At 54.1% G+C, this 17,326-nt stretch overlaps 1 protein-coding gene across 3 annotated transcripts in view; it reads right to left on the reverse strand.

Annotated features, from left to right (window-relative positions):
* Positions 1-16,986, reverse strand: part of TOM1 (target of myb1 membrane trafficking protein) — a 36,654-nt gene extending 19,668 nt beyond the window's left edge. For all 3 annotated transcript variants that reach the window (XM_064590652.1, XM_064590651.1, XM_045872634.3), the window contains exons 1-2: positions 16,797-16,986; positions 669-753 (exon numbers count right to left, since the gene is read on the reverse strand). In XM_064590652.1, coding sequence (XP_064446722.1) covers positions 669-753; positions 16,797-16,848 — 137 coding nt within the window. In that variant the 5' untranslated portion in view covers positions 16,849-16,986. The remainder of the gene's footprint in view (positions 1-668; positions 754-16,796) is intronic.
* Positions 16,987-17,326: the final 340 nt, after the last annotated feature.

Raw genomic sequence — 17,326 nt, forward strand, 5'->3', positions numbered from 1 at the left:
GTCTGAGGATAAAGACCCAGGGAGGTACGGTGCCTTGCCCAAGGTCACACAGCTGGTCAATGACAGCTAGTCAGAGACCAAGAGCCCAGGGCCAGGATGCCTCCTCCACAGCACGTGCCCTGGTGTGACCTGCAGACGGGAAATGTTCAGCAAAGGCTAACGCTGATGGGCTCTCAGTTTGCTTTACTGTCACTGCCTTCTCAGTGGCCCCTGACCCAAATCTTAGGGAAATAAAAGTCTATTCTTGCTCACAGAGAAAGCTGGGAGTCCCCCTGCCCATTCCAGCTCACAGAATGCAGAACGGTGCTTGGGGCCACGTCCCAGTGCCGGGGCTGCCAGCTGGCCTTGTCCCAGGAGGATGTGGCCCAGGTGACATTCTAAAAGATCCAGTTGGCCAGGCTGCCGCTGAGACACACGCGTGGGCTGGCAGCCTCCTGGGGCGTCTCTCTCTCGTCTAACTCATGACAGGGCTGTGTGGAATCTTGGTTCCCAAATACCTAAAATGCCACACTGTTGCCTAGGGTGGGATTCAGACAACATCTGTAGCCCTCCTGGCACCAAGGACCGCCAGCGGGGTCTACCTGAGCACCACAGCAGGGGTGGATGGGAGCGCTCCGTAGCAGAGGGCAGGCTGGGTCCCCACCCCCAGCCTCCCCTGCGGGCCTCACCCTTCCTCCGTCTCGTTGATGATGTCGCAGATCTCCATGTTGAGGGCCCAGTCCTCGCTCTGCAGGGAGCCATCTGTCGCCTTCTCTGTGGAGGAGAAACCACAAGTCACAGTGTGGGGGCGCCCAGACGGATAAACTTAGCTGTGTGCAGGTGTGTGGTGCGGGGCCAGGGCAGGAAAGAGCCAGGGAGGAGGAAGACGACAGATGCTTTCTGGGCACCCAAGAAGGAAGGGCCGGGCAGTACAAACGGCTACCTACCTTGTCCTGTTTTGTCATTTAATGTGTTTTTTGGCTGTACTTTATCTCTGTATTATTTTTACTTTTCAAATTGTGTTAAAATGCACCTAATGTTTGCCATCTCAACCATTTTTTAGCGTACAGATCACTGGCATCAAATGTACTCAGTGTTGTGCAGCCACGCCCACCACCCTCTCCATCTTCTAAATCTGCAGCTCCCCCTTCCCCTCCTCCCCTCTGGCAGCCCTGGTAACGACCACTTTTTTTTTTTTAAGATTTATTTATCCGACAGAGCACAAGCAGAGGGAGGGAGAAGCAGGCTCCCTGCTGAGCAGCGAGCCCGATGTGGGGCTCGATCCCAGGACCCCGGGATCATGACCTGCGCCGAAGGCAGACGCTTAACCGACTGAGCCACCCCGGCGTCCCAGCACTACACTGTCTTTGCAGTTCTGACTCCCTAGAGACCTCATTATGTAGAATCGTACAGGACATGGCCATCTGCATGTTCTTGCCAAAACACAGGTGCTCGGTAAGGCGGTTCTTTTATTATTACATTGAGGTGAAGGTCGCCTCTCATAAAATTAGCCATTTTCAAGTGTACCATCCAGTGGCACTTAGTGCCCTCACAGTGCTGTACAATCATGACCTCTACCTCGGTCAGGTTGGGCTGAATCAGGATAAGATTTCCAGGCCGGAGTCAGCTAGGACATTCTCGAGGCTGTCAAGGCCAGGGTCACTCCAAGTAGGCTCTACGCCCAGTGTGGAGCCCCACGTGGGGCTTGAACTCACAACCCTGAGATCAGAGCTGAGCTGAGATCAAGCGTCGAATGCTTGACTGACTGAGCCACCCAGGCGCCCCACTAAATAAGCTCCACCACAGCACAAAGACAGTCTGATCCCCCGCTTTTTGGAGCCGACACTCAACCACACAAATTACCCCTGGCTGGCATGCGCTGTACCCTAGTTAGGACTCTGGGACTAGCCAGGGCTGGTCAATGTTTTTTTTTTTAAAGATTTTATTTATTTATTTGAAAGAGAGAGAAACAGCATGAGAGGGGAGAGGGCCAGAGGGAGAAGCAGGCTCCCCGCCGAGCCGGGAGCCCGATGTGGGACTCGATCCCAGGATTCCGGGATCATGACCTGAGCTGAAGGCAGTCGCCTAACCAACTGAGCCACCCAGGCACCCCAGGGCTGGTCAATGTTTTAAGGTTCAGGGAGTAAAACCCTTGGTGTCCTGACCCTGGGCTCTATCCAAGTCCCCCTCCATCACGGCCCTCTCCTCTGGCTCCCACACCTGGCCCTGCCGGCACAGTGTCCCCACCGGCCATCTGTCACATACCAATAGCACCTGTGGGACCAGGCACGTGCAGCTCATTATCCCCCGTGACTGTACAGCCGTCCCGCACGGGAGGCCCCCTCGCTCTCTTCACACCGACAGCTGCCCCCTCACTGGCTGTATAACTGGTGCCCAGAGGGGCTGAGGCGTCTTCTGAGCCCAGGCCCTGTGACCAGGCAGGGCCCGTCCTGCAGGACAATGCCTGGGCTGGGCTGGCGGTCAGCTCCCTAGAACTGTGGCTTCTGTGATGTCGGTTTTGAAACTGGCCTGACCTCAGCTCCGCCTTAGGTCCTGCGGACAGATGGATGCTAGGGGAGCTGAGGGCACAAGCCCGGCAGCTGGGGCGTCCAGGGAGGGACCCAGCAGCAGGGCGGGGTGCTTTTCTCCCTAGACTGTGGCTGCGGGAGGGGAAGAAGAAGGCTTCCTTTAAAAGGGTTGAAAGGTGGGCTGTTTCATCCCACAATGATGTCCTGAGTGTGGCTTCTTTGTGTCACACTCCCCACCCTTGGGGACTTACACACTTACTGACCACGTGGGAAGAACTAAAGAGAGCTGGACAAGTGCCACTCTGGGCAGAGGGAGCCACGCTCCATTTTGGAGGGTCTGGGGGGACAGTGCTAATCAAACATGCGGGACCTGCTGCTCCTTCAGGAACCACACCTCGGCGACCCCCAGTCACGTGGGCCAGACTTCCGGCCACAATATTCTGCCACCTCCAGCTCCTGACTCTCCACCCTACCTGATCCTTCTCACCTTGCCGTCTGCCTCTGCGGGCCTCTTCCCCGCAGACCACGGCCTCCGCCCCTCCGGCCTCGCTCCTACCCCTCCACGCCCCCTGCTGCCCCAGACTGAACTTTCTGAACCCTGGAAGCGACCCCGCTCCCCTCGTGGCCCCAGTGCTCCACAGGCTCCACGGCCCTCGGCCCGGCCCACATGCCCGTCCTCAGCAGCAGGGCACTCACTCCCCAGTTACAGACCAAGCGCCGTGAGCTGTTGACACGCGGACACAGCTGAATCCTCCCAGCCCCGTGCAGTGTGCCTCCCTGCCCTCACCCAAGTGGTGAGGGAATGGGGACGCGGGGAGGTCACACAGTGGTCACCAGGGGCCAGGGAGCTCTGCCATCCCCAAAGCGTCCTCCTGCCCCCTCCTCCCGGATCCCTGGCTCCAGCAGCAGGCCTTTCGATGCTTCCTCAACGGACCCTCCCAGTGACCCCCGAAAAGGAGGGGCACCTCGCTTCTCCCGGGGGAGGATCCTTACCGTTTTAGAAGGGATTCAGGGCATTCTGGAAAGGCAAGCGGGCTGGTAAGGGGCAGCTGGGGCATTTATAAGCCAGAGGAAGGCAGTGGCCGGGAAATGGGCGGGTGCAGGAGGACCCAGAGCACAGGAATCCGGGGACATCTGTTTTGTTTTTGTTTGGAACCGCAGAAGTAACTCAGCTTTGCAGTTTTGGAAAGGAGGGAGAAAAACACTGGCACTGGTCATCAGTTCCAGGAGAATGATAACCGGCTTCCCGCCCTCTGGGCTGGGGGGGTTGTAACCTCCCAAGGTCCCGGGCAGCTGCTCTGCTCTCGTCCCTAGCTCCTGAGGCCGCCAGACCCTGCACCGCCCAACCGCCCCCCCCGCCCGCCTGGGTTCAGGCTGCAGGGCGGCTGTCTGGGGCTGGCAGTCCGGTGGCCATGGCCATGGATCACGGCCCTCCCCTCCCCGCCCCGCCCCACCCCCGCTCCGGTCTGCCTGTCCTCTCTGTGTCAGGCTGGGTGCAGACACCACCTTTCCGGAAGGCTCCAGAGAGTCTGCCTGGTGCGGTGGCAGGCCCAGTCAGGCTGGGCAGTGGCAGAGGCTTTCGAGTGGGATGAGTCTAGCCCCTTGTCCTAACTCGGGGACCGTTCTCTCCTCCGTGAAACGGAGATAAGACGGCCTGCCTCACAGGCCCTGCGACTTTCCGGGTAAAGAGCAGTCCTGAGTAACTGCTACTTATCCTGACTGTGACCCGGGCCGAGAGCAGGCAAAAGTGGCCCCCAAAGATGCGCCAGCTCCAGGCCCCTGGTCCCAGCCTGCTCATTCTTGGGGGGGCTCTGAACAGCTAGCTGGAGGACAGTGGCCTTCCGGCTCCTTCCACTGCTTTGGAGAAGTCCATGTCTGCAGGTGCTCCGCCCCACGCACTCAAACCCCACTGACCATGTGCTCCCACGTCAGCCTTGGGGGCAGCAGCCTAGAGCCTTCTCCCCACCACCCTGCATGTTCAAACAGCCACCAAGTCTGTGAATTCCAGCTGGTCAACGCACCTCTGAGTTGTCCCCAGTTCTGTCATCACTGTGGCGGCTCTCAGTCAGGCCCTGTCACCTCCCCCAGGCCTGGACGTCACCTCCACACTCTTCTCTTCAAACATAAATCCAACTAGTACTTTCTTCCATCTAAAAATTGTCCCTTCACCCCCTCAACTGCCTGAGGGTCAAAAACCTGAACTCTGCAGGGCGGAGAGGGACATGTGGGACTGACCTCGGCCACAGCTGGCTGTCTTCCCCTCCCTCTGGGGCCTTGTTCTTGCCTGCCTCTGGGCTTCTGCCTGGCATGCCTTTCTTCCCTTTGCTACGGCGCCGGCGTCACAGATGATGATGACAACCCCCACTACCAGTATACCCACCCGACACTCAGTAAGCACCAAGTATGGGACTCAGCACTTCGCACTAACCCCTCACCACACCCTTAAGCAAGAGGATGAATAAACTGAGGAGCACAGAGGGGTCCGTGCCTTGCCCACAGTCACACAGCTCACACACTACAGAGCAGAGATTCAGACTCAGCGAGGTCTGGTTACCAAATCTCTACTCTTACCACTACCTTCTGTTCCTGGACGACAACAAACACTGAGTGTGTTCAGGAGGCACAGAAGGTAGTGGAGATCGCATGTGCCGACACAGAGAAGGAAATGAGCCGGCTAATCCCGGCTCATCTTTTAAGGCCCTAACCCCAGTGCCAGCTCCTCAGTGTATCTGCCAACCGGGAGGACTGGGTCACTGTGACCTACACTGTCATCCTGCATGGTGACAGTAACACCGGGAGGAACAGTGGCAAAATGACTGGCATCCACTGACTGTCCACTTGTGCAAGGTGCTCAGTAGACCTCCTCTCGGGTCACCTCCCCCCGTCCCTACCATGGAGGGGGGCAGCTGAGGTCCACCACCTGGAAGCGCAGGAGTGTGTGGCTCTGAACCCCTGCACCTCTCACTCTGCTCGGGCCCTTCAAGGACGTCTCTACCCAACTAGGGTGGGCCCTGAGCTCTCGGGGGCCTCTCTCTCTCACCAGGGCCCTACCTCTGCTGGGACGGAGAGGAGAGGCTCATTCAGTGTTTGTGGAAGGCGAACAGCCCTCAGACTGCTTTGATGCTCTGGTTCCGCTCTGAGTACCTGCCCCCTCCCTCCCCGCCCCACCTGCCCCGATGCCACACACGGTGTTTCTATGATTGTAAGCTCCCTTCCCCCTTTCCATTTTGAACTCCTCTCATATTGGGGTGGCTCTTACAAACGATGACCTGCCAGAGCTCAGTTGCCAGTTTTTTTCTTTTCATTCTCCATGGTGTCTTAGGTTGAACGAAATGTGGCTTGTAAGCAGTGAGGGATGGCCTTAAAGGACACGGACAACCTGCAGACCTGGTCCCACCCTAGGCTCTGACCCAGTCTAGGGCAGGTTCCAGACCCAGGGCAGAGAGATGCAAATAGGAGTCAGCTGACCGTGATAAGGAAAACAATGACATGGCAGATCAGCTCGAGTGGCTCCCATAGGCCCTCTTCGAGACCTTAGCCCAGCAAGGGCGTAGGCAGCCATGTTCCGTTTAGACCACATTTACTGAACACCATCTTTCCATCGGGAACACCACCCTCTCATGTCACTCAAAGGAACCACAGTGATCCCTCCGGGGACTTCCTTCTAGGCTTTACTGTTTGGGTTTTTTTTTTTTTTTTTTTTAAAGATTTTTATTTTATTGAGAGAGAGAGAATGATAGAGAGAGAACATGAGAGGGTGGAGGGTCAGAGGGAGAAGCAGACTCCCTGCTGAGCAGGGAGCCCGATGAGGGACTCGATCCTGGGACTCCAGGATCATGACCTGAGCCGAAGGCAGTTGCTTAACCAACTGAGCCACCCAGGCGCCCATGTTTGGGGGTTTTAAAAAACATTTATATACTTTTATACACTGGTACTGTGGCTAAGGCTTGTTTGTTTGTTTGTAAATAAGAATCCGATTCCTTACCTTTTAGAGATACACTGAAATATTTATGAGTGAAATGATACGATGTTTGGAATTTGCTGTAAGTAATACCCGCCCTCTGTTCGCTTCCCTGCTCCCTACCCATCTGCCATCTGCCTCCATCCCCTGCCTAGTGCCCCTTATCCCACCACCCATCCTTCTACTTGCTTTCTGTACACCTTCTTCCCGCCCATCTCCCTTGCATCCTTCTCTCTGCCCTCCCACAACATTCTCGGAGCCGTATTATTCGTCCAGCCCTGTGGCAGGTGCTAGAGAGGCAAAGATGAAGAACAGAATCCTGGTCCTAAAGTGGTCAGGGATGGCAGCTAGACAAACATTTTCAGAGCAGAGTGACATGACTGAGGCCAGCTCAGGGTGCTGGAGAGCCAGGAGGCAGGGGTGAACACCTGCAGAGGGAATAGGAAAGGTCTGAGCTGAGCACAGAGCACAAGGCATCGGGCTGGGCGGCGGGGGTGGGGGGGTGGGGGGGTAGAGAAGGAGGTTCTTGGGAGAGGAATGGCATTTGCTGAATGAATGAATCAATGATGAGTCATGGAGGATGCCGGGAAGAAGAGGAGAGAAGAGGGGCTTGCAGGTCAGTCTCAGGCACTGGGGAGAAGTGACCTGAGGGAGGGAGAAAATCCCAGGGGGAGTGAGGCAGCCAGAGGAGAAAGGTGAGGCTGCTGAGGTAGAGGGAAATATGCCAGCAGCCCAGGATGGCCCATCCTCAAAGCTGGCATGGACCCGTGCCAAGACCCACAGCGGCAGACACTGTTCAGTCTACCCAGCAGCCATCCTCCCTGCCCCGCCCAGAGCGCCAATACCGTTCCCCTTCGCAGCACCTGCTCCAGAAGTGGGCAAGAGACCCTGTTCTGGTTCCTGGGGGGAAGAGGGCTGTCTGCTGGGCGGTGGTGGGGAGAGGCATCCCTTCTGGAACACAGAGGCACTCAGGGAGGAGCAAGCCTTTTCTCCCCCTTCTCCTTTTTCCCTCTCTTCTCGGAGGCCAGCCAGGGTGGTGCCTGCAGCTTGAGCCCAGGAGGTGACAAGCTCAGGACAAACACCTTGGTATTTATTTTTTAAAAAGATTTTATTTATTTATTTGACAGAGAGAAAGACAGCGAGAGAGGGAACACAAGCAGGGGGAGAAGGAGGAGAAGCAGGCTTCCCGCTGAGCAGGGAGCCCGATGCGGGGCTCGATCCCAGGACCCTGGGATCATGACCTGAGCTGAAGGCAGACGCTTAACGACTGAGGCACCCAGGTGCCCCACCCTGGGTGTTTAAAGACACTCTTGAACAAACCAACCCTGCAACTTCAGACCAGACTCAGCTGTGGGACCTGAGCTACGCTGGGCTGCACCGGGGCTTGGCAGGCAGGACTTGGGGTGGAGACCCAACTCAGGCCTTCTGTCCACACCCCCGGGTCCTGCTCCTTCAGGGCTCTGTGCTGTGAGCTTGTCCCCCTTCCAGGAATGTGCTCCTGCCTGCCTCCCCACCTTAAATCATGCTCCTAAGCCCAGCTCAAGGTCAGGTCACCATGCGGAGCCTGCCCTGACCCCCTAGAGGGCCTGCTCCTTCCCTCCTGGGGCCAACAGCATTTTGCACAGGCCCCAACTGTTAAGTTCTGCTTGGCGGGGCTGTTAAAATAACTACAGAATTGATTTCTTTGTTTCTGTCTCTCCCATTAGGCTGTGAGCTCAAGGGTGGAGATTATTATGGCTCAGGAATTGGGTACAGCAGACGGGACCTGGCCCCTGATAAACCTGTGGTACGTGTTTGCTAAATAACTGAATGAAGGATGAGGTCATACACACCAGGATAATAAACCTTTTTAACATTTTAATTTAAATGACATACTCCCACCCTTCGGCCTCCATTGATCCCTTAGTAGATATTGTGTAGAATCTTAATCTTCTCCCAACTGGCAGTCCTCTGAGTATTTTTTTTAAAGATTTATTTGTTTTAGAGAGAGAGTGAGCGCACATGTGCTTGAGCAGGGGCAGGGGCAGAGGGAAGGAGAGGGAGAATCTCCAGCAAACTCTGCGAGGAGCCCAACATGGGGCTCGATCTCACGACCCCAAGATCATGACCTGAGCCAAAATCAAGAGCCAGTGGCTTAACCGACCTAGCCACTGAGGCGCCCCTCCTTTGAATATTTTTAAAAAGTGCCATGTGCCCCCTTAATCTGTCCTCTACACTAATGTCCTCAGTCCCTGCAACCATGCCACCCTAGACGTGATCTCTAGAGCCTTGCCATTCTGACTGATCCACTGGGGTGCAGGCCAGCTCAGCAGTCCTTCTGGAAATGCAGCATGGGAACTCACCCACCTGCCCACACTGGATACTGTATTTGTATTAACGCACTCTGTGACTATGTGAGATATTTATTAATTCCACCTTGTGGAGCTGACTCCTACAGAATTTGTCCTTGTGAAAGGCACTCATTCTCCACTGGCCACAGCACTTAGCTTTTCTAGTCTCCCCCGCAGCTAGAAGTGGCCAGGTAACGCAGGTCTGACAGCTCCTGAGGAAGGTTCTGCTCCCCTGATAAGAGGGGCAGGGTAGCTGGCCCCTCCACCTGCGCCTCCTGCCACACAGGGACAAGTGACAAGCATGAGGATGAAAGCAATATCCTAATGATGGGGTGGGGGAGAACTATAGAAAGAGCCATTACAAACAAAATCATTCCAGATGGACGCAGACATTTTCACTCAAAAGGAAACCCAGCACCCTCCTTCCAATTCTAAGGGGAAGCAATGAGGCGAAAAAGTTAGAAGAGTGGGATCTGGACAAAGACAAATCCCACTTTAAGTCCCGATTCACTGGCTGTGGGACCCTGAATGAATTCCCCTTTCTTAAAAAAAAAAAAAAAAAAAAAATATATATATATATATATATATATATATATATTTGTTCACTTATTTACTTATTTGAGTAAACTCTCCACCTAACGTGGGGCTTGAACTCACGACCCCAAGATCAAGCATCGCATGCACTACCGACTGAGCCAGCCAGGAGCCCCCATCCTGAATGAATTCCTTAAACTCTCTGTACCTCAGTTTGTCCCCTGCAGAATGGGGATAAAGAAAACATTCACCTTCCAGGGTTGTGTGAGGAGGAAATGAGAGAATGCATTTCAAGTGCTTTGCATCCTAGCACACAGTGATGATGAAAACAAACGTTATCGACTACAAAAATGTCAATAAAAAAGTGTTTGGGGGCGCCTGGGTGGCTCAGTTGGTTAAGCGACTGACTTCGGCTCAGGTCATGATCCTGGAGTCCCGGGATCGAGTCCCGCATCGGGCTCCCTGCTCGGCAGGGAGTCTGCTTCTCCCTCTGACCCTCCTCCCTCTCATGCTCTCTGTCTCTCATTCTCTCCCTCTCAAATAAATAAATAAAATCTTAAAAAAAAAAAAAGTTTGAAAATTTCAAGCGCTCCACAAAATGGATTTTTATTTTTATTTTTTTTAAAGTAGGCTCCACATCCAGCATGGAGCCCATCATGGGGCTTGAACTCATGACCCTGAGAGCAAGACCGGAGTGGAGATCAAGAGGATGCTTATCCAACTGAGCCACCCAGGCGCCCCATACAAATTAGATTTTTAAATCACATACATGCAGAAGCCATTTTTTCTCGGCCAGCAAACTGTCTTGAGGCCTACACTCCAAATGAACAAGTCTCTCCAGACCCAGCATGGAAAGTTCTACCAGTTTCCTAAGTTGCTGAGCCGTCCTTCCTCAAAACCCTGGCTCCCTCTCTCCTGCCACTCTAACCACAGGCCACAAGAGGAACTCTAAAATACCTTGAGAGGGCATTACTTCTGCAACCCACACTTTTAAAGTTGATGTAGCTAACTACAGTAGCTAACTGAAGAACAGTTTCGGTTACAAGGAGGAGGGTTTGGTAAAACTGTCGGGGTAAGAGGAGCCAAGGCCATGAAAGCAGAGGCTTGACGTGGCTGGCCAAAGTGCCTGTGACATTCTTTTTCCCTCCTCCAACTTGTGAGTGTAAAAGACGTTACTGACGACACCCTCTCCCCTCCCTCAGTCCTTCTTTTTCTCATCTCTCTTTACCTACTGAGAGAAATTAATTTTATTGGATTGGCTCCTGTGAGTGTGGAGGCTTGGTACATTCAAAGTCTGCAGGGCAGGCCAGCAGGCTGGACACCCGGGGAACAGAGGCAGCTTGAGTCCAAAGGCTGTCTGCTGGTGGAATTCCCTCACCTGGGGAAGGCGCCTTTCTTCTATCAAAACCGTCACTTAATTAGACAAAGCGCACCCACACTATGGAGAATCATCTGCTTTACTCAAAGTCTACTGAACTCATTTGAAAAATACCTTCACAGAAACATCTAGAATAATGTTTGACCAAATAGCTGTGGATATCATGGCCCGGCCAAGTTGACACATAAAGTTAACCACCCCAGGTTTATACTGCCTCAACGCCAACAAGTTCCCACTGAACAGGGGACACCTCTGTTTGTTCTGAGATTCTGCAGGTCTCAGCCTCACGCAGTCTGGAGGGCTCTGTTCTCTTCTCCTCTCGCCCTTGTCCCTGGCTCTTCCCTTCCCTCCTCCACCTTCCCCGTTTGAGGAGGCAGGGGTCTCTCAGAGGTTTTGTCACTTGCCTGGGGGGCACAGAAAGGGCCAGGAAAGGGCAGAGTTGGTGCTGACACCAGATCTTCTGATGCAGGATCCAAGCTCTGACCCTATTCACACTGCTGTCATCGGAGTGACCAGAAGGTGCTACGCAGGATCACATCAGGTGGGCTCACGGGCCAACTTGGACATTGTTAGAGTTGTGCATTTACTTGAACGTGGAAGAGAAAAACACGAATTCCTTCATGATTTCATGGATATAATTACACAGGATGAGGTCATATTAACAATGGTGAGCCAATAAAAGGAAAACCCTATGAAAATAAAATGAAAGGTGGCACAGGGCAGATATAAACCACAAAGGTGGTGCATGAGGGACAAAAGTCTGCAGAGTGCTAGCCTAGAGAGAGACCTCCTTGGTAAGAAGGTAAAGAGTTAACTTGTCCTGAATCCCTGTTTCTCACGGGGGCGGGGGGGGGGATGGTCCCTAATTAGAAGACACTGAAGGTTTTGTTTTTCGTTTTTTTCTAAAACCAGAAGAGCGGAAATCCGGCACTTTATTCTTATTTCTTTGAGCTCAGCGAGGGAACAAAACCTATTCACCAGTTCTATCCGCAGGGTCAGGCAAAGGCTTTAATTCCCAAGGAAGAATGGGATCCACCCCACAGCCTGAAACCTGACCTGTCTATGAATGTGGCTGCCACCAGCCAGTGACTGCTCATCACCCAGGGAGAGCAAGACCAACACCAGAGCCACAGTCCCAGGTTGATACCTTGGCTCTGTCATAATTTAGACTATGCCCTAGCAACAAGGATAACACCAGTAAAGAAATTGCAGCGGCTGACAGCTACGGACACTTACTGCCTGGCAGGCCCTGGGCTGCATGCTGCCCAACACAGGAAAATGGCAACCCCAAGTGATAACGTGTAAAAAATTCTTATTTTACAGATGTGAAACTGAAGAACAGGGAGGTTATGTAACTCGCCCCAGTAACAAAGCCGGTGGAGGCTGAACCAGGACTCAGACCATCTGGTGTGGCTCAAGAGCTCATCCTGGATGCCTTACTATGTAGCCCCAGTTGACCCAAAGCCCTTTCTAGACATCATTCCCTGTTGTCCTCAAAACAGAGACTTGGGCTCTCAGCTGGTTCTAGCACTTAGAGAGCAGGGACCCAGAGCTTTAAGACATGAGCCCTCTACCCCCCACACCCCGAAGGGCACACTCTGGGAAGTAGGAGGGATTTAGACTTGGGAGGCCCAGTGCTGGAGCATCCTCAGGCATCTGTGACGTGGGGTTCTCTGGGATCCCACTCTGAGGAACACTGCCTCCCATCATTCTGCATCTGGCCAGCTGGTCTGATCCAGGGCAGCGAACTATGAATGCACGTGCCAGTTAAGTCTGCTTTTGTATGGCCCAAAGGCTAAGAATGGTTTTCACATTTTTAAATGGCTGAAAACAAATCCAAATAATATTATTTCATGACATGTGAAAATGATATGAAATTCACATTTTAGTACCCACAAACAGTCGGACTGGAACACAGTCTTGCCCATTCACCTACACATGGTCTATGCTGCTTTTCCGGTAGAGCGGCAGAGCTGAGCAATCACAACAGACTCCACAGGCCCACGGAGCTGTGAACATTTACTTTCTGGCCCCTTCCAGAACGTTTGCAAATCCTGGTCTAGTCCTTCTTGGCAGCCACTGTGGGAATCCTCCTTACAGCCTCCCTCCCTCCAGCCTCTACCTTCGCCCCTCCAGCGGTGGAGAGCAAGCAACACCGATGCAAAGGGCTGGGGCTGTGTGTGCTGACCCTGAGCTCCCCTCTGGTGACGTCGCTCTCTGCCCTCCAAGTCCGTGGAGTCGCTCTACCACTCCTCTTGAGGCCATTAGTTCCTTTCTTCCCTCTAGGGCCCACCCTTCCCCGTCCTCCTCCGTCCCCTCGGCTGTTCCTCCTCAGTGCTCTGGAAGGAAAGGGAGCACGGCAGCACATTGCAGGCAGGCTACGGGCAACGGCGAGGGGGATGTGCCATAGGTAGGAGCAGAACTGGAGCTGGGCCCAAAGGCAGCTCTGCCTGACTTCTTCCCCTCTCCCGTCCACCCCAGGGCTTGGCCTTAGGCGCAGAGCTCTCCCGTCATCCAGCATCCAGCAGCCACCACCTCCAGCCCAAGCCCTGGGAGCTGGTCCTCGGGGACTGCCCATGTTGACAGCATCTGTCGCGTGCAGTGTGCTTTCTGAGTCAGTCGGGTCTCTGACTCAAAGCGCCAGGGCTGAGCTGGCAGTCAGAAACGGGCCATGCGCTTCTTGGGTTGCCTTCTGATGTCTGTCTATAAAAGAACCCTTAGGATCTGTCCTCAGAGGATACTGGAAAGGGTTTTGAAATCCTTGCAAGGAGAGAGCTGTGTCAATACCACCTCATACTAATGATCTGGCATCCTTTCAGCCACAGGCTGCTGCACTTGGGAAGCTCTCCTACTGAACGATAAGGCTGAATGACCTGGCAGTGGCATGGACTCACGTGCACGTGATCATCAGCAAAGCTAATCTGTGGGTAGAGCAGAGACTGTGGAACTTGGAGGGCTGGACTAATGTGAATTCCAAATAGGCACTGATCAGCCAGATACAGCGTGGTGAGGGGTAGGAGAGGACAGGGGCTCTGAGCCAGAGAAACCTGGGTCTGGATCCCGACCCCAAGTAACTGTGAAATGATATGTTCCCTCACACTTATTTTTGGTGAAATGGAAAAAACAGCAAAACCTTGCAGCGTCACCGTGAATATTAATAACCATGCATGGTCCGTGGCCATGGTATTTGCTCCCAGGATGTTACTTTCTTTTTCTCCTTTCTTCCCTCCTATTATGGGCCCGGGACCATGCCAGGTGCCGAGGGTCCTGACCAGTGGGGTCCAGTCCCTGTTCTCAGGAAGTCTAGTCTAGCTGGGGAGACACACATGCACAAGTACTAACAGAACGGGACAGTGCTCTGTTAGCGTGCGATGGTGGAAATAATAAAAACAATGGTGAGGACAGCAAAAGCTAATGTTTCCTGCACACTCACAATGTGCCAGGCACTCCTGGGGAGGGTGGGGGGCGGCTTGCTTCATTCTCACCACCACCCGGAGAGGTGGTGGATGCTCTTGTAAGCCACTGTTCCAGCCAGGAGGAAGTGGAGGCTCAGGGCCCAAAGGCAGAGAGTGAAGAAGCCTGAGGAGCGGGGGAGATGCAAGGGCACGAAAGCAATGGCTGGATCTGAAGGGGTCAGGAAAGGGGTCAGGGAAGGCCTCAGGGAGGAGGTGACAGTGCCTGAGCTTTGAAGGATGCACACTGGAGCAGGCACGCCGGGGAGAGGGAGCAGCAAACAGAAAGGTGCTTGGGTGTGTGGGAAGATGTGGGCTTTGTGAGTTGAGTGACACTCACCCCTGATGAACATCACTGGAACTCTCTGTGCTCAGGGAGGCCAACTCTACAGGGCCCTACTTGCAATAAAGGGGATGGAGTCGGCAGCCTGGAGATTCTTTTACTCCTACAGCTTATAAAAATACTAGGTCATCAATAATCACAGCCAATCAGCAGTCCTTCCATCTCTTTGTCTAAAACATATGGACTACTGAAGGCAAGGCGCCTGGGTGGCTCAGTCAGTTAAACGTCTGCCCTTCGGCTCAGGTCATGATCCCAGGGTCCTGGGATCGAGTCCTACGTTGGGCTGCCTGCTCAGCAGGAAGTCTACTTCTCCCTCTGACCCTACCCCCTCTTGTGCTCTCTCTCTCTCACTCTCTGAAACAAAATCTTAAAAAAAAAAGACTCACCTCCTTTAAAAAAAAAAAAAAAAGAATACTGATGGCATTTACTCAAATGGCAGCTATTCTTCACTTAATTCTACTTTTAGAGCCTCTTCAGCTTTGGTTCAAATTTCATAATTTCATGGGTTCTGGGGAGTTCATCACAGCTTCACTACCAATTCACTGGGGGCTTGGGTGAGTCAGAGTCTTCTCCTGCGTAAAATGAAGGGGATGGGCTAGAATGGAGCTTTTCAACATGTGGTTTCCAATTCAGTGGCATTAGTCTCTCCTGGGAATTTGTTAGTAATGCATAGTCTAGGGCTCACTCCAGAACCTAGAGTCAGAAACTCTGGGGGTGGGGCCCAGCCATCTGTCTTTAACAAGTCTTCCAGGGAATTCTGAGGAGAACTCTGAGTTGGAAGACCCCTAGGGTAAAGACCCCTTCAGTAGTAAAATTTGGTTTGGGATCTAAGCTATTATAACTTAGTAGTATTTTCTCTGGGCAGAGTACTTCTTGTGACAGACAGGCAACCCTCAGGATAAGAAGAGAAGCTGTTTTCTTTGACAAACTAAGGCCCAGAGCTCAGGTGAGCTTTTCTAGAAAGGTTCAGAAAATGTGGCTGACTTTGAAGGTAAGAAATAAGAAGTCTCCAACTTGGCATGTGATGAAAGAGCAGTATCTGTTGTTGGAGAAATAAAGATGAGGGAAGAGCCGCTTTCTCTTTTCAGCTCCAATACAATGACTCATTGCGGGGTGTGGGTGGCCAGGAGCCATCAAGAGGATGAAGAAGAATTTCACAGTAATGGCCACAGTCTCCTAATTGGAGGAGGCACATCCAGACTGCCCCTGGGGAAGTGTTAGCTGTTTGGGCCAGGGCCTGTGGTTCTTCCCTCTGTTGGTGCACAACAAGGAGTACCTATGAAACCCTCCGCCCAGCTATTTCCAGGGATTCCCGACCCTCACTTGGTGGTATCTCAGTAACAGTGCGGATAAATATTACCACTTTCTTTTATATAGCAGGGCCATGTGCCAGGCACGGTTCTGAGTACTTTACAATTATTAGCGAGCTGAACCTTCACAACCACCCCACGGAAGCAGGGACCATTAATATACCCCTAATGACAGTGAGGAAACAGGGAGGAGGCAACGTCACAGAGCTAGTAAGTCTCCCATCAACAGGGGGCAGGAGAGCCAGGAGACCCGGGCTCTCAGTGAGTCTGTGCCTCCCGCCAGGGTGCTTGGCCCACCCGTCTACTGAGAAACGAGGGAGGCGGAATCAGGTGGTTCCTGAGATCACTTCCAGCTCGAGGAGTCTGCGACCGTGCGGTCGACCTGCTGCTGGTCTGGCAGGTTCGCCAGCGTCCGGCCGGGCCCCGGGAGTAGCAGGGTTGCCTGTCCCCGTCCCCACAAGTCGCCGGCCCAGACGCCAAGCCCCGGTCTCCTGGTCCTGAGAGAAGGGACTTACAGCCCTTCTCCGGTATCCGTGTCCCGAGAGCGCGGCGAGCCAGGAGGGAGTAGGCAAGAGCCCAGGCGCCAAGCCCCGGGCTGGGGAGGCGACGAAGGAGACAGGCCAGGGGCCCCAAAACGGTAAAACCACGCAGCCCCTTCCTCCCCCAAAACTTTCTCCCTGGATTCACCGACCCCAGCAGCCACACGTTGGCTGAGCCGCAACAGCCCGGACCCGCCCTCTCTCTTTAGCTATTGGCTGGCGTAGGCATCCATCACAAGTCGAGGCTTCCTAATGGACCACAGCTTTTGTCCATCAAGGTAGGCGGGAGGCTGGGCGGGGCCAGGTCGGGGAGAGACACGCCAGCCTCGTTCCCCTCCCAGCCTGCCTCCAGAGGGTGGCTTGGGATCATGGAGGGGCCCCGGGAGACTGAGGCCGGGTGCAGGGCCCTGCAGCGGGGCTAGGTGGGGCTCCGGGGACTCACCGATGCGCTGTCCCACCGGAGAGCTGAACGGATTTCCCAGGAGAAAGTCCATCGCCGCGGCTGCCCCAGCCACCAACCCGGGGAATCAGCTGACAGCAACCGCCGGCAACGCCGACCTGTCACGTGACGTGCCGGAAGGTCCGCGAGGAGGCGTCCGTGGAGGCGGGGCGTAGGGAGTCGAGCGCAGCCACAGGCCCCACCCCTGACGTGGAGGGTCGGGTGCCGGGAGTCGGAGGGCGATGACCTCACTGCCACTCACTCGGCGTCTGCGGGCATCGCGCACAACGTAGGGCTGGGCGGATCTGGGGGCGTGGCCTCTCCAAGCCACGCCCCAGTGTTTTTTTTTTTTTTTTAAGGGCGCTGCTGTCAAACAGAGTCGTAGAGCGGGGAAATGACTTGGGTAAGGTTACACAGCAAGCTCAGATCAGTTCTCACTCTAGTGACCTCACTAGACTACGCCCCCATCGCTGGGGTTGACAGCATCTCTGGCCTGTTGTCTCCCTGCCCTGGTAGAGCTCTTCCTATCTGAT

This window comes from Mirounga angustirostris, unplaced genomic scaffold (genome assembly GCF_029215605.1).
Source record: "Mirounga angustirostris isolate CCGP_5_RB_7025 unplaced genomic scaffold, mMirAng1.0.hap1 SCAF_5, whole genome shotgun sequence".
NCBI lineage: Eukaryota > Metazoa > Chordata > Mammalia > Carnivora > Phocidae > Mirounga > Mirounga angustirostris.